General features: G+C 42.7%; 1 protein-coding gene across 7 annotated transcripts in view; it reads left to right on the forward strand.

Annotated features, from left to right (window-relative positions):
• LOC118390288 (seizure protein 6 homolog) overlaps positions 1-23,277 on the forward strand; it is a 224,556-nt gene that overhangs the window by 179,830 nt on the left and 21,449 nt on the right. For all 7 annotated transcript variants that reach the window (XR_004826930.2, XR_004826931.2, XM_035780708.2 and 4 more), the window contains exons 6-9: positions 7,395-7,563; positions 8,366-8,532; positions 8,652-8,846; positions 9,808-9,946. Coding sequence is in view for 5 of the 7 variants with exons in the window: in XM_035780708.2 (XP_035636601.1) it covers positions 7,395-7,563; positions 8,366-8,532; positions 8,652-8,846; positions 9,808-9,946 (670 nt within the window). In the remaining 2 variants the exon portion in view is untranslated. The remainder of the gene's footprint in view (positions 1-7,394; positions 7,564-8,365; positions 8,533-8,651; positions 8,847-9,807; positions 9,947-23,277) is intronic.

The raw sequence follows: 23,277 nt of genomic DNA on the forward strand, positions 1-23,277 counted from the left end.
AGCTACTTTGCAACTACTTAACATGTTAGCTAATCCAAACCCTAACCCAAACCTTAACCCTTTAACCTAACTCCTAACCTTAACCCTAGCCTTAACCCCTAACCCCTAGCCTTGCTAACGTTAGCCGGCTAGCTAATGTTAGCAATAGCATTAGCCACCTAGCCAACGTTAGCCACAACAAATTGGAATTCGTAACATATCAAAAGAAAAATCCAATTTATTTATATAGCCCTTCTTACATCAGCTGATATCTCAAAGTGCTGTACAGAAACCCACCCTAAAACCCCAAACAGCAAGCAATGTAGGTGTAGATGCACGGTGGTTAGGAAAAACTCCCTAGAAAGGCCAAAACCTAGGAAGAAACCTAGAGAGGAACAAGGCTATGATGGGTGGCCAGTCCTCTTCTGGCTGTGCCGGGTGGAGATTATAACAGAACATGGCCAAGATGTTCAAATGTTCATAAATTACCAGCATAGTCAAATAATAATAATCACAGTAGTTGTCGAGGGTGCAGCAAGTCAGCACCTCAGGAGTTAGCCGATCATTAAGAGTATCTCTACCGCTCCTGCTGTCTCTAGAGAGTTGAAAACAGCAGGTCTCGGACAGGTAGCACATCCGGTGAATAGGCCAGGGTTCCATAGCCGCAGGCAGAACAGTTGAAACTGGAGCAGCAGCATGGCCAGGTGGACTGGGGACAGCAAGGAGTCATCATGCCAGGTAGTCCTGTGGCATGGTCCTAGGGCTCTGGCCCTCCGAGAGAGAGAAAGAAAGAGAGAAAGAGAGAATTAGAGTGAGCATACTTAAGTTCACACAGGACACCGGATAAGACAGGAGAAGTACTCCAGATATAACAGACTGACCCTTGCCCCCTGACACATAAACTACTGCAGCATAAATACTGGAGGCTGAGACAGGAGGGGTCAGGAAACACTGTGGCCCCATCCGATAATACCCCCGGACAGGGCCAAACAGGCAGGATATAACCCCACCCACTTTGCCAAAGCACAGCCCCCACACCACTGGAGGGATATCTTCAACCACCAACTTACCATCCTGAGACAAGGCCGAGTATAGCCCACAAAGATCTCCGCCACAGCACAACCCAAAGGGGGGCTTCAACCCAGACAGGAATATCATGTCAGTGACTCAACCCACTCAAGTGACGCACCCCTCCTAGGGACGGCATGGAGGAGCATCAGTAAGCCAGTGACTCTGTAATAGGGTTAGAGGCAGAGAATCCCAGTGGAGAGAGGGGAACCGGCCGGGCAGAGACAGCAAGGGTGGTTCGTTGCTCCAGAGCCTTTCCGTTCACCTTCACACTCCTGGGCCAGACTACACTCAATCATATGACCCACTGAAGAGATGAGTCTTCAGTAAAGACTTAAAGGTTGAGACCGAGTCTGCGTCTCTCACATGGGTAGGCAGACCATTCCATAAAAATTTAGCTATATAGGAGAAAGCCCTGCCTCCAGCTGTTTGCTTAGAAATTCTAGGGACAATTAGGAGGCCTGCGTATTGTGACCGTAGCGTACGTGTAGGTATGTACTGCAGAACCAAATCGGAAAGATAGGTAGGAGCATGCCCATGTAATGCTTTGTAGGTTAGCAGTAAAAAATTTAAATCAGCCCTTGCCTTAACAGGAAGCCAGTGTAGGGGGGTAACATATCATGTGTTTTTACAAAATGTTTACATATTGTCAATTTTTGCTAATTCTTAACATATTGTACGAATTTCAATTCGCTAATGATGCACGGTGAATTAATCTATTTGCTCTCAAGCTTAGCCTTTTGTTAACAACACTCATCTCAGATTTTCAAAATATGCTTCTCAACCATTGCAAAACAAGCATTTGTGTAACAGTATTGATAGCTAACGTAGCATTTAGCGCTAGCATTCAGCAGGCAACATTTACACAAAAAAACAGAAAAGCATTCAAATAAAATCATTTACCTTTGAAGAACTTCAGATGTTTTCAATGAGGAGACTCTTCGATAGCAAATGTTAAGTTTTTCCTGAAAGATTATTTGTTTAGGACAAATCACTCCGTTTTCTGCGTCACGTTTAGCTACGAAAAAACCTGTATCCAGGATTGTGTAAATCTATCCGCAAGCTCATTAGCATAACACAACGTTAACTATTCATGAAAATCTCAAGTGAAATGAAATTAATCTATTTGCTCTCAAGCTTAGCCTTTTGTTAACAACACTGTCATCTCAGATTTTCAAAATATGCTTCTCAACCATTGCAAAACAAGCATTTGTGTAACAGTATTGATGGCTAACGTACCATTTAGCGTTAGCATTCAGCATGCAACATTTTCCACAAAATCCAGAAAAGAATTCAAATAAAATCATTTACCTTTGAAGAACTTCAGATGTTTTCAATGAGGAGACTCTGTTAGATAGCAAATATTCCGTTTTTACAAAAAATATTATTTGTGTCGACTAATCGCTCCATTTTGTTCATCACATTTGGGGAGGGAAAAAAAATATATATATATTAAGTCATTAAAACGCTAACTTTTTTCCAAACCGATGTTTAGAATCAATCCTCAAGGTGTTTTTCACATATCTATCGACGATAAAATCCATCGTGGCATTTTACTTTCTCTTCTGAAGAAATGGAACGCGCATGGACCTACAGATTACGCACACAGGACACCGGGCGGGACACCGGGTTAATGTAGTCTCTTATGGTCAATCTTCCAATGATATGCCTACAAACACGGGAACAGACAGAAACCGCAGGCTCATTCCTGGCGCATTCACAGCCATATAAGGAGACATTGGAACACAGCGCCTTCAGAATCTGGGGCATTTCCTGTATGAAACTTCATCTTGGTTTCGCCTGTTGCATTAGTTCTGGGGCACTCACAGATAATATCTTTGCAGTTTTGGAGACGTCAGAGTTTTGTCTTTCCAAGGCTGTCAATTCCATGCATAGTCGAGCATCTTTTCGTGACAAAATATTGCGCTTAAAACGGGCACGTCGTTTTATCCAATAATGACATAGCGCCCCCATAGGTTGAACAGGTTAACTTCTTGTTAATCTACCCATCGTGTCCGATTTCAAAAAGGCTTTACAGCGAAAGCACACCATATGATTATGTTAGGTCAGAGCCTAGTCACAAAAACACAAACAGCCATTTTCCAGCCAAAGAGAGGAGTAACAAGAAACAGAAATATAGATTAAATTAATCACTAACCTTTGATGATCTTCATCAGATGGCACTCATAGGACTTCATGTTACACAATACATGTGTTTTGTTCGATAAAGTTCATATTTATATCCAAAAATCTCAGTTTACATTGGCGTGTTATGGTCAGAGAGTCACATCAATTTACATAAACACTCATCATAAACTTTGATAAAAGATACAAGTAATATGCACAGAATTATAGATATACTTCTCCTTAATGCAACCTCTGTGTCAGATTTCAAAAAAGCTTTACGGAAAAAGCAAACCATGCAATAATCTGAGTATGGCGCTCAGACACAAAAACAAGCCATACTGATACCCGCCATGTTGTGGAGTCAGTAAATGTCAGAAATAGCGTTATAAATATTAACTTACCTTTGATGATCTTCATCAGAATGCACTCCCATGGATCCCAGTTCCACAATAAATTTTTGTTTTGTTTCGATAAATCCATAATTTATGTCCAAATACCTCCTTTGATAGCGCGTTTATTAAACAAATCCAAACTCACGAGGCGCGGGCAAGTCCAGGCGAAAGTTCAGATGGAAATTCAAAAAGTTATACAGTTCGTAGAAACATGTCAAACGATGTATAGAATCAATCTTTAGGATGTTTTTGACATAAATCTTCAATACTTTTCCAACCGGAGAATTCCTTTGTCTTTAGAAATGCAATGCAGGTCGCTCTCACAGGTGCCTGCGTGATCAGCTCATGGCCTTCTGCCAGACCTCTGGTTGAAACAACTCTCATTTGCCCCTACTTCACAGTCAAAGCCTCAAACAACTAAAGACTGTTGACATCTAGTAGAAGCCTTAGGAAGTGCAATATGACCCCATAGACACTGTATATTTGATAGGCAATGAGTTGAAAACCTACAAACCTCAGATTTCCCACTTCCTGGTTGGATTTTTCACAGGTTTCTGCCTGCCATATGAGTTATGTTATACTCAGCCAGGACAGCGGAGTCAATCACCACCTTCAGGAGACACCTGAAACCCCACCTCTTTAAGGAATACCTAGGATAGGATAAAGTAATCCTTCTCACCCCCCCCCCCCCCCCTTAAAAGATTTAGATGCACTATTGTAAAGTGGCTGGATGTCATAAGGTGAATGCACCAATTTGTAAGTCGCTCTGGATAAGAGCGTCTGCTAAATGACTTAAATGTAAAATGTAAATGTAAAAGTGACGACACCTCAGCAATTTATTTTTTTTAATTACCAGAAAGTTGAGATTTGAACCTTTCTTGGAGTATGCAGCATTACTAGTTATTGTTTATGGCCCTCTCATGATAAATCATTACTTTAGGGGATTACGTAGTTACATTTTACATTACATTTAAGAGTTTTTTAAATGTTACTCCAAAAATGGTTCACGGTAAGCAATCAAATCCATGTGGTTAAAGGCAGTCTCAGCGATATGACAGATGCAGAAAGTAAACAGCATAGTGGGTCAATTTCTGTTTCAACTAAGAGCATTGAAGCAGGAGGTTCAACTTCGCCACTGTTTGGGTCTATGGCTAACACGCTGTACACCAGCGGTGAGCAAACTTTTTGGCTCGAGGGCCAGATCAGGATTTTGAAATTCAACGGAGGGCCACATTTTTTGGGTGACCGATTGTTTGTTAAAATCAATTTGCGGCCTTCTCCCGAGTGGCGCAGCGGTGCTTGAGGTTTACTACAGACCCGGGTTCAATCCCAGGCTGTGTCACAGCTGGCCATGACTGGGAGACCCATGAAGCAGAGCACAATTGGCCCAGCGTCATCCGGGATAGGAGAGGGTTGCGCTCATGCACCCTGACACGGTCGCCAGGTGTACGGTGTTTCCTCCGACACATTGGTGTGGCTGGCTTCCGGGTTAAGCGGGCATTATGTCAAGAAGCAATGCGTCTTGGCTGGGTTGTGTTTCGAAGGACACACGGCTCTCGAACTTCGCCTCTCCCGAGTCTGTACGGGAGTTGCAGCGATGGGACAAGACTGTAACTACCAATTGGATACCATGAAATTGGGGAGGAAAAAGGGGTAAAATAAATAGATTTTAAAAAATATGTATATATATTTTTTTTTATGTCTTGATAGGCAATGATAGGCAATGATGCTGCTGGTGGAAGCGTAATTTAGCTGAGTCTACCTTTAAGCTGAAATAAATGTAAATGCTTACCTTGTTTTCCTCGTATTTATTTGATGCACCAGAGTTATGGATGCAAGGACTAACCATCCAAGATATAACAATTATACACCTTTATCCATGTTTTGAGGCTATACAGTGTTTGTTCACATTCACTTTGTTTACAACGTTGGAGTATAACAAGCTTATATTTGGGTTCCAACGTGGTACGATAGTTGAACTAAGCTCATGATGCATTTATAAGCTCTTCAGGAATCAATGGATACATTTAATTTATTTATTAAGGGCTCCCGAGTGGGGCAGCAGTCTTAGGCACAGCCTCGCAGCTAGAGGCATCACTACAGACCCTGGTTCACTTCCAGGCTGTATGACAACTGGCCGTGATTGGGAGTCCCATAGGGTGGCGCACAATTGTTCCAGTGTCGTCCAGGTTAGGGTTTGGCAGGGGTAGGCCGTCATTGCAAATAAGAATTTGTTCTAAACTGACTTGCCTAGTTAAATAAAGATTAAATAAAAATAAATAAAAATGTATACATTAAAAAACAGATGTGGCATCAGCAGATGGCCCCTTTCAACCAACCCTGAGACAGATGCTGAATTGCGATTGGACGATATCCAATGCATGACAAATCATGGCGTTCTAAACCATTTAGTTTTCAGGGGAAAAGCAGAGAAGACGCAAAGCCTGAAAATTGTGTTTCTTTAAAACCCTCTCAGGCGGTTCTTTTACACGTGCTACGTAAGGTTATTCCAAGCTGAGACATTTCACTGGCTAATTCTCTCTGGTGTGGTGGGTGGGGAGAGCAGGGAGGGAACAATAAGTAGACCAGAGCTATCTGTTATTGTTTAGTTTCACACATGAAAAAAATCCTGTCTGTGTAAGTGGATGTTCCCTTTCTCACGTGAGCATGGTAAACTGAATTTATCTACTTTGGTTCCATGGATCCAGCCTAAAATAATGATTTCCTGCTGTGGCCAGACCTGGAAAGGTTTGGCTATACTTGCAGCTGTATAGCCAAATTGCTATCAGACATTGAGGTCTGGGTTAGGTTGTTGGTGCTCTGACTTATGTTGCTCTTCGTCCTGTTAATTATTTTGTAAACATTGTAGGTAGGCCTACTTGACTATTGTTTATATTAGTAATAGCCCTCACTGTGACGGCTAACTTCACATTGTGTAAAGCCCATGCCTCCCTGTATACCAGTAATAGATTCTACACCATGTCAGTTGAGCATCATCATTAAGATCCAAAGTTGATTGGTTGTGCTGTGAGGCCTGGTTTCGTAGTGTCTGATTATCAGTATGGCAAGAGGGAGCAGTGCTACAGAGACGAGACCTAGCTAGTGGCTAATACTATAGTAATTAGGAGTGGGCTACATGACTAACGATTACCTGCTCTGGGATAGGGATGATACCTAGTCAATTGTACAACTGAATGCAAACAACTGAAATGTATCTTCCACATTTAACCCAACCCTTCTGAATCCGAGAGGTGCTGAGGGCTGCCTTAATCGACATCAACATCTTCTGCGCCCGGGGAATAGTGGGTTAACTGCCTTGCTCAGAGACAAAACGGCAGATTTTTACCTTGTCAGCTCGGGGATTCGATACAGCAACCTTTCGGTTACTGACCCAATGCTCTAACCACTAAGCTACCTGCTGCTCTATAGAGCACCATCTCTTCTGCCAGCCCCACTCTCACTCCCTACAGCTGTTCTGCACTGATACCATTCTGCTGCTATGCTCTCCTCACTAGTCCATCATCACACACAGTCAGAAAGTCAGTCAGTCCCTGGTGAGATGGCTATTCGCCAGACCACTATACAGCTCCCAGACTCCCAAACATTCTCCTTCTCTTTCAGTACAGGAATGGAAACTTTCTTACTCCTGACCTCAGGTTCTATGTACTGTGGTATTACACAGCAAAGAGAGAGCAGAAAACCAACATTGTTATAGAAAATAAGCCTTTCTTCAAAGGGACATTTAAGTTATTTTTATGTCTAACTTTTTTTCTCTGTGTCCTATCCTTCCCTTCCTCATCTCTCTTATCAAATCCATCCCCAATAAAGCTTCCTGTGGTGGTATGATTAAAAATGCCACGTTGGGCCGTATTGTCTCTCCTGGATTCCCTGGCAACTACAGCAACAACTTGACGTGCCATTGGGTCCTGGAGGCTCCTGAAGGCCACCGGCTTCATGTTCACTTTGAGAAAATGGCTTTGGCTGAGGATGATGACAGGTAGAGTACACAGAAAGATGGATGGAGGCTGTGTGTGTGTGTGTGTGTGTGTGTGTGTGTGTGTGTGTGTGTGTGTGTGTGTGTGTGTGTGTGTGTGTGTGTGTGTGTGTGTGTGTGTGTGCGTGCGTGCGTGCGTGCGTGCGTGCGTGCGTGCGTGCGTGCGTGCGTGCGTGCGTGCGTGCGTGTGTGTGTGTGTGAGTGTGTGAGAAGGGGGTGTTGGTGCGTGCTCAAGTGGTAGAACTTGGAGGCGTCTTTTTTATTTGTTGCTAATTAGTTTCCAGTTGGGCTAGATATGGCAGGTTTTACCTCAGGCTGTCAGAATGCGATGCAACACTGGGCAACAACACCTAGCCTAATTGTATGCCTTAAATAGGCATATGCTTGCTAAGGCTAGGCAACTAAATCCCCTATGTGAGTGACTATGAGTCAAATTTGAACGGGTTGGAGGATGAAATTGAAATGGCTTTATGTCATTTCAAATAATTAACTGTATTTCCTCATGCAAATTCATTGATGGACTATAGAGGCCACTCAGACGCGGGGAGACAGTATTTAATTATATTTTTGTACCATAACTACTATGTCTCAAGGCTGTGGTAACAAACTGACATTGAATGAAGCCGCTTGCTGCCGAGTTGTGTATAATCTTATCACAGGGCTATTACAGCCACAGATGAAACAATGAGTGCCACTTCAGAACCACTCACCACTCCCTTTGGATGTTTCTCTTAGTCCTCAATGGCAAGTGTGTCTCATTCCCCCTCCCCCATTTTATTAAGCACTATTTTTGATTGTGTTTCAGACTCCTTATTAAGAATGGGAACAACATTGACTCCCCTCCGCTGTATGACTCCTACGAGGTGGAGTACCTGCCCAATGAGGGCGTGGTGAGCACAGGCCGTCACCTCTTTGTGGAGTTCACCACAGATGGGACGGTCACCTCTACAGGAGCAGCAATCAGATATGAAGGTACTTCAAAGACTCAACAGAATACTAACATTTATTCAACCTATGCTAACTAATGTCAAATTGAGAATTGATGGTGACTTATTGGAACAAAACATCCATGTGTGATTTCTGTCCTGCAGCTTTTGCAAAGGGCACATGCTATGGGCCCTTTGTGAAGTATGGCAACTTCACCAGCAGTGACACGGCCTACGGTGTGGGTGCGGTGGTGGAATTTGCCTGTGACCCTGGCTACACTCTGGAGCAGGGCTCAGTCATCATTGAATGTCTGGACGCAGAGAACCCCCAGTGGAATGAGACAGAGCCAGCCTGCAGGGGTGAGTCCTCATCCCATTTCAAAGCCAGGCCACAGAATTTCCCCTGCTCATGTTTGGCTAATTCTCTATCAGCATCTGAGTACAATCTAGGAACCCCAGTCACGATAAACCCAGTCTCCCAGGATCTGATCGTCAATGACTTTTCAAAATGTAATGCATCCTAGCCCATATGTTTCTAGGGCAGGTTTCGGTAGTGCAACAGACTGAAGGTATTCCCCTGTGCAGTTTAGGCTACACACTGAGTCATATGGCCAGTGGCGATCAAAGCCTAGGTGTATTCTCTCTTTCTCCCTGCTGCTCTCTCTTTCTCTTTTGCCATCCTTTTCTTTCATTAATTCTTCCTTTCTTTCTTTCTTTTTCTCTCTCTCTTTCTCTCACTCTTTTGGTCCCTTTCCCCCTTTTACTTGAGCTTTTTCTCTCTCACTCTCTCTCTTTCCCACAGACACACACACACACACACACACTGACCTCACAACCTCTTACACTTTATCTACTTCCCCCGCACTGCCCCACACCACACTGCCCTTGATCTTACAGCTCTTCAGCAAAGGTAGACATTAAAGGATTCAATTTCTGCTGAGCTACAGTACTGTATTTTACCTAGTTAGCCATTTGTAATGGTTCTATACCACCCCTCTTGCTCTTGAGTTTTCAATGAGCATGGAAAGTCATTATGAATGCTATTCTGTTCAGCAGTGATGCTCTTTCATCGCTGTCTCTTATTTACCCATGTGAATTCACATGGCATGTGAAAGATGTCCCACAGTCCCCAGACCTACAGCGAAACCACGTATTATTTCATATCATTAGTTCAGCTGGCACTGACATTTTAGATGTTCAATCACTTTACTGTGAGTAGACCTACATGTTGTTAGTTTGATATTGGTGTTTGTGTTGGCCATGAATGTATGTGTTTCTCACTATTTGGATTTGACTCTGTGTTTGTGCGTGTGTGTCCCAGCTGTGTGTAGTGGTGAAATCACAGACTCAGCCGGGGTGGTTCTCTCTCCAAACTGGCCGGAGACCTACGACAAAGGCCAGGACTGCATCTGGGGCATCCACGTGGAAGAGGACAAGAGGATTATGCTGGACATCCAAGTGTAAGAGACAGTTCTCCGCTCCAACAGCAGCCATAGTGGTCACTGCTCAGCAAGCTTACAGCTTGGTGAGAGTGTGGTTGTCCTTTGGTGATTTAGCGTACAGCTTTCTGTGAATGGTGCAGGATAGTTGCTTGGCTTTGGAACATTGTTAGTGCATTTAACCCTCTGACACATACTAACACAGGTGTGATCATTCTACATGGTCCATGCAACATACGCTCAAACCGGTCATTTAGAACGTTCAGTTACGATAGACACAGCAGTCAGCGTTTGAGTTGGCCACACTGTTTTTACACAGAAACATTTTGCATAAACAGTCTTCACGCAGTTATGTCCTCATTGTGTTCCGACATTCACAGAAGTAGCAACAGCATAATATAACTCTCATCCAGACCGGAAAATGTAGGCTGTATTAGTTGTAGCTCTTACTGGGGAAAGAGTGACCTAACACAAACGGTCCTATTTAGCTCTTGACTGACAGAAACCATAATATGAATTAGTTAATAGAAATTAGTATTTACAATTCATCACGTGTGAGCTCACCAGTGGTCGACATAATTGAGTAAAACACTTTTAAAAAATGTACAAGTAATCCAACGATGGGTAGTTTGTGCGCGCTGCCATGTTTGTTTTTCATGTCAACCAAATGTAAGAGTTTGATGATGAGTTTGGTCTGTTTGCAGTATGTATGTTGAAGGGAGTTGTGTCGTCTACCATCATTCACTTCCATCATTCACTTACGGAAGTTCACTTGAAAGACTAATGAACCATCCCTTCACATCTTTGGTCTGACGTTTACGTGACAACAGAATGCATTGTATGATGTCAACAAGCATGGCCCCACCCATTGCTGGCAATTAGCTTAGCATTACCTCCTCATAATCAGAACAACCTTCAAAAAAGTACATCACAACCTTTCAAAATGCACATAATTTGTGTCCATCACAATCTATTCAAGAATCAGAATGCATGATTTGTCACCAGAACTTGAAAACGTGAATAAAACAGAAAATACACTACACGTATGCTCCATACGTACAAAGGGTGTGCTGCAGTGAAGAAGACAACATGATATACAGAAACAAGCTATAATGATAACACAATAAGGCACATACTTTGCACACATGTCCAAAGTTATTAGTAGTAAAGACAACAACAATGAATGCAATGCAAGTGCCAATAGATGCACAAATGTCTGCATACTTGATCTGGGGAAATACTGGGGAAGTGCTTGGGCTCTGTCAAAGAGAAACATTTGTCTGGCTCAGTAATGCCTCAAATGTAAATTGTCCGCAATAGTGAAATGTGCTACTTCTATGTGAATTAATGAGGAGGCAGAACACACCTTAATTCAAACAGTTGCTAGAAAATAAAACTTGTTCGAATTTTTTATTTTTATTGACAAGTTGAAACAGCCTATCGATAATTATCAGCAAGCGTGCCTTGGTTTGAGAGCAGCATGCATTAACTCTTATGTAACAATCACATTGTGGAACAGTGAGTGCATTCTGACACTCATAAATAAACTCACTCTGGCGCGACAGTTAGAGATATTTGGAACTCCCACATGAATAGGTTAAGTAACTTGACAAAAAATATAACATTATTTTCATTGTATTTCATTACTTGAACACGGTGGTCATCAATGTTTTCTGAGTCTCTGATCACTTTCTGAGTCAAAATACAAACATGACATAAACTTAAGCCTATGCAACATTCACCCGTTAAAAAAAGTACTGTTGCCATGAGGTTTGTGCAGTAGGCTATAGGCTATTGCCAATGCATTGTTGTTCACAACATTTAAAAATATATACACTACCATTCAAAAGTCTGGGGTCACTTAGAATTGTCCTTGTTTTTTAAAGAAAAGCACATTCTTTGTCCATTAAAATAACATCAAATTGATCATAAATACAGTGTAGACGTTATTAATGTTGTAAATGACTATTGTAGCTGGAAACGGCAGATTTTTAATGGAATATCTACATACAGAGGCCCATTATCAGTTATCAGGCGTACAGAGGCCCATTATCAGCAACCATCACTCCTGTGTTCCAATAGCACGTTGTGTTAGCTAATCCAAGTTTATCATTTTAAAAGGCTAATTGATCATTAGAAAACCCTTTTGCAATTATCTTAGCACAGTTGAAAACTGTATTGCTGATTAAAGAAGCAATAAAACTGGCCTTCTTTAGACTAGTTGAATATCTAGAGCATCAGCATTTGTGGGTTCGATTACAGGCTCAAAATGGCCAGATGCAAAGACCTTTCTTCTGAAACTCGTCAGTCTATTCTTCTGAGAAATTAAGGTTATTCCTTGCGAGAAATCGGCAAGAAACTGAAGATCTCGTACAATGCTGTGTACTACTCCCTTCACAGAACAGCGCAACTGGCTCTAACCAGAATAGAAAGAGGAGTGGGAGGCCCCGGTGCACAGCTGAGCAAGAGGACAAGTATATTAGAGTGTCTAGTTAGAGAAACAGACGCCTCACAAGTCCTCAACTGGCAGCTTCATTAAATAGTACCTGCAAAGCACCAGTCTCAACGTCGATAGTGAAGAGGCAATTCCGGGATGCTGGCTTTCTCACAGTAAGAACTTTCCTTTTTACCTGCTACGTTACAGCAGACACGATAATCTGAGCCATCCGATTAGCCAAAGGTAGACCTAAGTTTACATACACCTTAGCCAAATACATTTAAACTCAGTTTTTCATAATTCCTGACATTTAATCCGAGTAAAATTTCCATGTCTAAGGTCAGCTAGGATCAGCACTTTATTTTAAGAATGTGAAATGTCAGAATAATAGTAGAGAGAATTATTTATTTAAGCTTTTACTTCTTTCATCACATTCCCAGTGGGTCAGAAGTTTACATACACTCAATGAGTATTTGGTAGCATTGCCTTTAAATTGTTTAACTTGGGTCAAACATTTCGGGTAGCCTTCCACAAGCTTCCCACAATAAGTTGGGTGAATTTTGGCCCATTCCTCCTGACAGAGCCGGTGCAACTGAGTCAGGTTCGTAGGCTTCCTTGCTCGCACATGCTTTTTCAGTTCTGCCAACAAATTGTCTATAGGGTTGAAGTCAGTGCTTTATGATGGCCACTCCAATACCTTGACTTTGTTGTCCTTAAGCCATTTTGCCACAACTTTGGAAGTATGCCTGGGGTCATTGTCCATTTGGAAGACCCATTTGTGACCAAGCTTTAACTTCCTGACTGATGTCTTGAGATTTTGCTTCAATATATCCACATAAGTGTCATCTATTTTGTGAAGTGCACCAGCCCCTCCTGCAGCAAAGCACCCCCATAACATGATGCTGCCACCCCCATGCTTCACGGTTAGGATGGTGTTCTTTGGCTTGCAAGCCTCGCCCTTTTACCTCCAAACATAACGATGGTCATTATGGCCAAGCAGTTCTATTTTTGTTTCATCAGACGAGAGGACATTTTCCAAAAAGTACAATCTTTGTCCTTATGTGCAGTTGCAAACCGTAGTCTGGGTTTTTTATGGCGGTTTTGGGAGAATGGCTTCTTCCTTGCTGAGTGGCCTTTCAGGTTATGTCGATATAGGACTCGTTTTACTGTGGTTGTAGATACTTTTGTACCTGTTTCCTCCAGCATCTTCACAAGGTCCTTTGCTGTTGTCTGGGATTTATTTGCACTTTTCGCACCAAAGTACGTTCATCTCTAGGAGACAGAACGCGTCTCCTCCCTAGTATGACAGCTGAGTGGTCCCATGATGTTTATACTTGCGTACTATTGTTTGTACAGATGAATGTGGTACCTTCAGGCATTTGGAAATTGCTCCCAAGGATGAACCAGACTTGTGGAGGTCCACAATTCTTTTTCTGATGTCTTCGCCGATTTCTTTTGATTTCCCCATGATGTGAAGCATCAAGAGTTTGAAGGTAGGCCTTAAAATACATCCACAGGTACACCTCCAATTGATTCAAATGAGGTCAATTAGCCTATCAGAAACGTTAAGAAACAATGATCTTTTGTGGGAATTTCAGTACTTCAGCACAACGTTTCCTACAGTTTTCCTCTTGGTTCTATTTAAAGTTGTTCTCAAATTGTTCCGGAAACATTAAGAAAACTTTCCATAAACACCACAAGAAAACCTTAGTAATGTTCAGAAAATAGATTCCACAAATACATTCCATTCTCAGTGTCAACAAAACTCTATCGTCTGTTTGTTCAGGTGTGTTGGCCTCATCCACTGATTGGCCACAGTTGATCTTAATGAGTGTTTGTTTCCTTAGAAATGGGGTCTGTTTGAATAGACTAAAATAATCAGGTTTCTATGTGTAAAAGAAAACCTTGCCACATTCTGGTGGCGCAGTGGAGTAATTCCATGGATAGAGAACAGAAGATTATAGGTTTGAATCCCCGTGATGTTGTGTCACAATAATGTGTTCTATCGGTTCTTGGAGTTCAAAAAAGTTAACCCAAAATAAGCTAGCAGTCTTCCTAAAAGTATTTTTTTAAATTCTTGTGAAAGTTTTAAGGAAGTTATCTAAAAATCTCAAAATGACATATAATTTTGGTTTTCAGAGCGTTAATAAAACCACCCAGGAAGCCTTTAAAGGAACTGGAGTAAAATGTTCTCAGAATCTCCCTGCAACATAAAAAGAAACGTTCACACAACAGGTGAAATTTCCACTTCCGTTTTCAGAACGATTAAAAACTTTTCTGTTTTACCGGTCAGGAAGCTAATGGCTTCGTTCCCAGAACCAATGTGAAACCAAACATTGCTGGATGCAGTTCAAGCCAACCTTATGTCATTTAAGGTCACAACTTGCTTTTCTTCTTTTATGAAAAACATAAAGAGTAGATGTCAAGTCCTGCTAGTGAGTCTTTTTCACTCGCACACAAAAACGTGCACACTCATGGACACACTCTCAAACACAGGCAAAGGAATGCTGCAAGTACACAAGGTAAAATCTCAGATTGTGGAACTATCCTAAAGGGAGAGCATTGCTACTGATGTTGAAATCTATGTTTTCATCCATTGTATTGAATATTCAGCACAGCTTCCAGCACACTCTCTGACCAGATTATCCACTAAGCCTCCATGCTCTCCCTTTCCCTAGTGTGTGTCTCAGAGTTGGCTTTGAAATGAATATGCTCTGGCAGTGAGACCACTCTGAGGCACTTACCCAGCCCTCTCAACAATGTTAATTCACCACACACACACACACACACACACACACACACACACACACACACACACACACACACACACACACACACACACACACACCTGCCTCACTCATCTTATACTGTATACACTGTGTGTGTGTGTGTGTGTGTGTGTGTGTGTGTGTGTGTGTGTGTGTGTGTGTGTGTGTGTGTGTGTGTGCGTGTGTGTGCGTGCGTGCGTGCGTGCGTGCGTGCGTGTGTGTGTGTGTGTGCGTGTGTGTGTGTGTGTGTGTGTGTGTGTGTGTGATGTTTAGTATGGGTTTCATAAGCTAGCGTCACACTCTATTTGTTTCAACTAAATATAATTAAATAACTGGTTCCACATCCTTTTTATTATTTACTCAACTTTTCGGTCAAAATGTTACATGAACTTAACATTTTTTGCTGAACCCAACATGAGAAAACATACACTGCTCAAAAAATAAAGGGAACACTTAAACAACAATGTAACTCCAAGTCAATCACACTTCTGTGAAATCAAACTGTCCACTTAGGAAGCAACACTGATTGACAATAAATTTCACATGCTGTTGTGCAAATGGAATAGACAACAGTTGGAAATTATAGGCAATTAGCAAGACACCCCCAATAAAGGAGTGGTTCTGCAGGTGGTGACCACAGACCACTTCTCAGTTCCTATGCTTCCTGGCTGATGTTTTGGTCACTTTTGAATGCTGGCTGTGCTTTCACTCTAGTGGTAGCATGACACGGAGTCTACAACCCACACAAGTGGCTCAGGTAGTGCAGCTCATCCAGGATGGGACATCAATGCGAGCTGTGGCAAGAAGGTTTGCTGTGTTTGTCAGCGTAGTGTCCAGAGCATGGAGGCGCTACCAGGAGACAGGCCAGTACATCAGGAGACGTGGAGGAGGCCGTAGGAGGGCAACAACCCAGCAGCAGGACCGCTACCTCCGCCTTTGTGCAAGGAAGAGCAGGAGGAGCACTGCCAGAGCCCTGCAAAATGACCTCCAGCAGGCCACAAATGTGCATGTGTCTGCTCAAACGGTCAGAATGAGACTCCATGAGGGTGGTATGAGGGCCCGACGTCCACAGGTGGGGGTTGTGCTTACAGCCCAACACCGTGCAGGACGTTTGGCATTTCACAGAGAACACCAAAATTGGCAAATTCGCCACTGGCGCCATGTGCTCTTCACAGATGAAAGCCGGTTCACACTGAGCACATGTGACAGATGTGACAGAGTCTGGAGACACCGTGGAGAACGTTCTGCTGCCTGCAACATCCTCCAGCATGACCGGTTTGTCGGTGGGTCAGTCATGGTGTGGGGTGGCATTTCTTTGGGGGGCCGCACAGCCCTCCATGTGCTCGCCAGAGGTAGCCTGACTGCCATTAGGCACCGAGATGAGATCCTCAGACCCCTTGTGAGACCATATGCTGGTGTGGTTGGCCCTGGGTTCCTCCTAATGCAAGACAATGCTTGACCTCATGTGGCTGGAGTGTGTCAGCAGTTCCTACAAGAGGAAGGCATTGATGCTATGGACTGGCCCGCCCGTTTCCCAGACCTGAATCCAATTGAGCACATCTGGGACATCCTGTCTCGCTCCATCCACCAACGCCACGTTGCACCACAGACTGTCCAGGAGTTGGCGGATGCTTTAGTCCAGGTCTGGGAGGAGATCCCTCAGGAGACCATCCGCCACCTCATCAAGAGCATGCCCAGGCGTTGTAGGGAGGTCATACAGGCACGTGGAGGCCACACATACTACTGAGCCTCATTTGGACTTGTTTTAAGGACATTACATCAAAGTTGGATCAGCCTGTAGTGTGGTTTTCCACTTTAATTTTGAGTGTGACTCCCAGACCTCCATGGGTTGCTAAATTTGATTTCCATTGATAATTTTTGTGTGGTTTTGTTGTCAGCACATTCAACTATGTAAAGAAAAAAGTATTTAATAAGAATATTTCATTCATTCAGATCTAGGATGTGTTCTTTTCGTGTTCCCTTTATTTTTTTCTAGCAGTGTAGATAACATTCAGTCAACTTAAAATTATGTTTTTGCTCAATTTGTCTCATATGTTCATTCAACTAGAAACTATTATTTTGCCATCTTACCTAAGACAAAAGGCTATGGAACTTGGTTATAGTTACACACACAGTGCTTTTAACATATATTGTTTTCAACTTACATATTTGGCACACATACATACCCCCAAGCCATAAGACTGCTGAACAGTTAGTCAAATGGCTACCTGGACTATTTACCTTGACCCCCTTTCTAATGTATTTATCTTAATTGATTTGCTTTGACTTCCTTAGACTGGCTCTATGCACACTCACTAGACTCCACTCACACGTATTACACTAACTCTCCAACACGCACACATTTACACAGATACACTACATACGCTCACACACACACATGCACAAGCACACACATTGACACCACACAAACACACTCACACATAGACACACTTGACACATGCTGCTGAAACTCTGTTTAGTATATAGCCTGATTGACAAGTCTATTTTACCCCTACCCACATGTACAAACTGTACTACCTCAATTACCTCAACTACCTCGCACATTGACTCGGTACTGGTACTCCTTGTATACAGCCTCGTTATTGTTTTTATTGTATTACTATTTCCTTTAGCAAATATGTGTCTTACTTTTTAACTCTGGACTGTTGAGAATGGGCTCATAAGTAAGCATTTCACTGTAAAGTCCACACCTGTTGTATTTGGTTTATGTGACCACTAAATATTTATTTGATTGTACATTTTCATTCATACAGTAATTACTAATCAACATTTCCTCACCTGGGATCACAACCTCTTGGTTCACAGCATCCGGCTATACCACCATGTCTAGGTCAATGACCGATTTCACCTGTATTGCTACACTTTGCACTTCAAAGTAAATCTAAGCTGTTAAAAGTACACTCAAGGAAAACTATTTTATTTATCATAGTGATTAAGTAGTAACTTGAAAATATTCCCCACCAACATTAGACAACTATACAGAAAAACCTCAAATTGCTGAAATAAGTCAATCAAATCAATTATGAAGAAAGTGTCAGATTGACTGATAATTGGCACCGACATGGTGGAATAGCAGGACGATCGGCGTGGCATGAACCAAGAGGTTGTGGGTTCAAATCCCAGGTCCGGACCTGTTGAATAATAACTGCTGTATAAATTAACATGCACAGTCAATGAGTGTTAAATATTTGAGTTGAAAACATTGTATGTTCAAAGCACTGTGCATGTAACTAGTTCCACAGCCTTTTTTTTAGGTAAGATGGCAAAATAATCATTTGTAGTTGAATTAACATATGAGACAAATTGAGAAAACACATCATTTTTGCATACGCTTTCTCATGTTGGAGCGAGGTTTGGTCCGACTAAAAATGCTAAGTACTGGTAACACTGACTGAGAAGTTGAGTTAACCAAAAAAAGGCTGTGGAACCAGTTACTTAATAATAATTTGTTGAAACAACTAGATTTGTGAATTTTACTTTTTTTTTTTTTTTACAGTGCATGCTGTACACAGAGTTTAATAGCAGTTTGACTCCCATGAGAGTGTGCACTGTACATATTTCTTCTCATCAGACGTGAAGCATGTTTTTGCCTGAAGCAGTAGCAGAGGCAAAAGCTTTGAAAGGTTAACGTTAAAGCATGGAGGAATACTTAATGTTCTTCACAGGGTTGAATCACTGCAAACACGGAGAACATGAAGTCAAGTCCCTACTCAAACACATGAATGGGCTGCTGCAGTGCCTGCCTGCCGCCAGCAGATTACTCAGGCAGATATACAGTCATTTCCTGTCCTGATTGATATCTGCTTGTTTGTTATCGTCTGCCTATCCATTGTTCCATCATTATGTTATATCATTAGGGTAATAGATGACATGTCACTCCCAATGTTGGAACAAGTACAAGACGTCCCGCTGTGACCTCCGCACAGTCAACAAACGAGCAAAAGGAAAATATAGGACTACAGTGGAATCATAATACACAGACTCCGACGCCCTCCGCATGTGGCAGAGGCTACAGTCCATTATGGATTACAAAGGCAGATCTACCCGTGACATTCCCAACGATGCTTCTCTACCAGACAAACTCGATGCATTTTATGCACACTTTGACAATAGCAACACCCTGCTGTGCGTGAGGGCCCCTACGGACCCAGAGGACTGTCTGTTCCCTGAGGCCGACGTGAGTAAGGTCTATAATCAGGTCAACATCTGCAAGGCCGTGGGGCCGGACAGTATTCCAGGGCGCGTTCTCAGAGCACTCACAGATCAGCTGGCAGGCAAATTCACGGTAATGTTCAACCTCTCATTGTCTCAGTCTGTACTACCGCCATTTCTGTTCTTAAGAATTCTAAGGCTTCGTGCCACTATGACTACTGCCCTGTAGCACTCACTTCTATAACCATGAAGTGCTTTGAAAGGCTGGTTATGGCACACATCACCTCCATAATCCCAGACAACCTAGACCCACTCCAATTCACATGCCACACCAACAGATCCATAGACAACGCATTCTCAATGGCCCTCCACACTGCCCTCACCCACCTAGATAAGAGAAATACCTACAGTGAGGCAAAAAAGTATTTAGTCAGCCACCAATTGTGCAAGTTCTCCCACTTAAAAAGATGAGAGAGGCCTGTAATTTTCATCATAGGTACACTTCAACTATGACTGACAAAATGAGAAAAAAAATCCAGAAAATCACATTGTAGGATTTTTAATGAATTTATTTGCAAATTATGGTGGAAAATAAGTATTTGGTCAATAACAAAAGTTTATCTCAATACTTTGTTATATACCCTTTGTTGGCAATGACAGGGGTCAAACGTTTTCTGTAAGTCTTCACAAGGTTTTCACACACTGTTGCTGGTATTTTGGCCCATTCCTCCATGCTCTAGAGCAGTGATGTTTTGGGGCTGTTGCTGGGCAACACAGACTTTAAACTCCCTCCAAATATTTTCTATGGGGTTGAGATCTGGAGACTGGCTAGGCCACTCCAGGACCTTGAAATGCTTCTTACGAAGCCACTCCTTTGTTGACCGGGCGGTGTGTTTGGGATCATTGTCATGCTGAAAGACCCAGACACGTTTCATCTTCAATGCCCTTGCTGATGGAAGGAGGTTTTCACTCAAAATCTCACGATACATGGCCACATTCATTCTTTCCTTTACACGGATCAGTCGTCCTGGTCCCTTTGCAGAAAAACAGCCCCAAAGCATGATGTTTCCACCCCCATGCTTCACAATAGGTATGGTGTTCTTTGGATGCAACAAAGAATTCTTTGTCCTCCAAACATGGCGAGTTGAGTTTTTACCAAAAAGTGATATTTTGGTATCATCTGACCATATGACATTCTCTCAATCTTCTTCTACATCTTCCAAATGCTCTCTAGCAAACGGGCCTGGACATGTACTGGCTTAAGCAGGGGGACACGTCTGGCACTGCAGGATTTGAGTCCCTGGCGGCGTAGTGTGTTACTGATGGTAGGCTTTGTTACTTTGGTCCCAGCTCTCTGCAGGTCATTCACTAGGTCCCCCCGTGTGGTTCTGGGATTTTTGCTCACCATTCTTGTGATCATTTTGACCCCACGGGATGAGATCTTGCGTGGAGCCCCAGATCGAGGGAGATTATCCTGTGGTCTTGTATGTCTTCCATTTCCTAATAATTGCTCCCACAGTTGATTTCTTCAAACCAAGCTGCTTACCTATTGCAGATTCAGTCTTCCCAGCCTGGTGCAGGTCTACAATTTTGTTTCTGATGTCCTTTGACAGCTCTTTGGTCTTGGCCATAGTGGAGTTTGGAGTGTGACTTTTTGAGGTTGTGGACAGGTGTCTTTTATACTGATAAGTGTCAGGACCCGGTTACGAACCCGGGTCTCCGGAGTGAGAAACAGTCACTTAACCAACTGAGCCACGAATAGTCGGCAGAACCCAGAAGATGAGGCAGACACAGCAGTACTTGAGACGGTGTATTTAATGAAGTAAAAAGTGAAGTTCTTCAGGAAAACATGTAACTCCACAACCTCAAAAGGAATCCTACAAGAACAAAGGTAATCCTCCAAGACAAAAAAGGTAAATCCACAAGGTGGAAGGTAAAGCACAAAAAGCCTCAAAAGATACTCAAAAAACAAACAAACAAGAACAAAAAACAGAATTCCACAAGAGAGTCCACCGGGAACAACAAGAGTTCTCATAGTACTAGGGCTGGGTGCTAACATACAAACACAGAGCAAAGAACAGAGGAAAACAAAGGGTTTAAATACAATCAGGGGAAACGAGGCACAGGTGCAAATAATAATGGGGATCAAGGGAAAACAAAAGGTCAAAAGGCACAATGGGGGCATCTAGTGACCAAAAACCGGAACAACCCTGGCCAAATCCTGACAGATAACAAGTTCAAACAGGTGCCATTAATTAATTAATACAGGTAACAAGTGGAGGACAGAGGAGCCTCTTAAAGAAGAAGTTACAGGTCTGTAAGAGCCAGAAATCTTGCTTGTTTGTAGGTGACCAAATACTTATTTTCCACCATCATTTGCAAATAAATTCATTAAAAATCCTACAATGTGATTTTCTGGATTTTTTTTTCTAATTTTGTCTGTCATAGTTGAAGTGTACCTATGATGAACATTACAGGCCTCTCTCATCTTTTTAAGTGGGAGAACATGCACAATTGGTGGCTGACTAAATACTTTTTTTGCCCCACTGTATATGAGAATGCTGTTAATTGACTACAGCTCAGTGTTCAACACCATTGTGGATCCAGGACTTCCTGGTGGGCCGACCCCAGATAGTGGGGCAACATCACTGCTCCCACAGGGGTGTGTGCTTGTTCCCCCCTGCACTCCCTGTTCACCCAAGACTGTACATCCATATACAACTCCAACACCATCATCAAGTTTGCTGATGACACTACAGTGGTAGGCCTGATCACCGGTGACAATGAGTCTACAGGAAGGAGGTCAGAGACCTGGCAGTGTGGTGCTGGGACAACAACCACTAACCTCAAAGTCAGTAAGACCAATGAGCTAATCATGGACTACAGGAAATGGGGGGGACGAGCACGTCCCATCCACATCGGCAGAGCTCCTATACATTTTATTTTAATTTTATTTTATTTCACCTTTATTTAACCAGGTAGGCTAGTTGAGAACAAGTTCTCATTTGCAACTGCGACCTGGCCAAGATAAAGTGTGAACAGACAACACAGAGTTACACATGGAGTAAATAATTAACAAGTCAATAACACAGTAGAAAAAAAGGGGAGTCTTTATTCAATGTGTGCAAAAGGCATGAGGAGGTAGGCGAATAATTACAATATTGCAGATTAACACTGGAGTGATAAATGATCAGATGATCATGTACAGGTAGAGATATTGGTGTGCAAAAGAGCAGAAAAGTAAATAAATAAAAAATGTGGGGATGAGGTAGGTGAAAATGGGTGGGCTATTTACCAATAGATTATGTACAGCTGCAGCGATCGGTTAGCTGCTCAGATAGCTGATGTTTGAAGTTGGTGAGGGAGATAAAAGTCTCCAACTTCAGCGATTTTTGCAATTCGTTCCAGTCACAGGCAGCAGAGTACTGGAATGAAAGGCGGCCGAATGAGGTGTTGGCTTTAGGGATGATCAGTGGGATACACCTGCTGGAGCGCGTGCTACGGATAACGGTGTTGCCATTGTGACCAGTGAACTGAGATAAGGCGGAGCTTTACCTAGCATGGCCTTGTAGATGACCTGGAGCCAGTGGGTCTGGCGACTAATATGTAGCGAGGGCCAGCCGACTAGAGCATACAAGTCGCAGTGGTGGGTAGTATAAGGTGCTTTAGTGACAAAACGGATGGCACTGTGATAAACTGCATCCAGTTTGCTGAGTAGAGTGTTGGAAGCGATTTTGTAGATGACATCGCCGAAGTCGAGGATCGGTAGAATAGTCAGTTTTACTAGGGTAAGCTTGGCAGCGTGAGTGAAGGAGGCTTTGTTGCGGAATAGAAAGCCGACTCTTGATTTGATTTTCGATTGGAGATGTTTGATATGGGTCTGGAAGGAGAGCTTGCAGTCTAGCCAGACACCTAGGTACTTATAGGTGTCCACATATTTAAGGTCGGAACCATCCAGTGTGGTAATGCTAGTC

The sequence above is a fragment of the Oncorhynchus keta genome, chromosome 11 (assembly GCF_023373465.1).
Source record: "Oncorhynchus keta strain PuntledgeMale-10-30-2019 chromosome 11, Oket_V2, whole genome shotgun sequence".
Taxonomy (NCBI): Eukaryota; Metazoa; Chordata; class Actinopteri; order Salmoniformes; family Salmonidae; genus Oncorhynchus; species Oncorhynchus keta.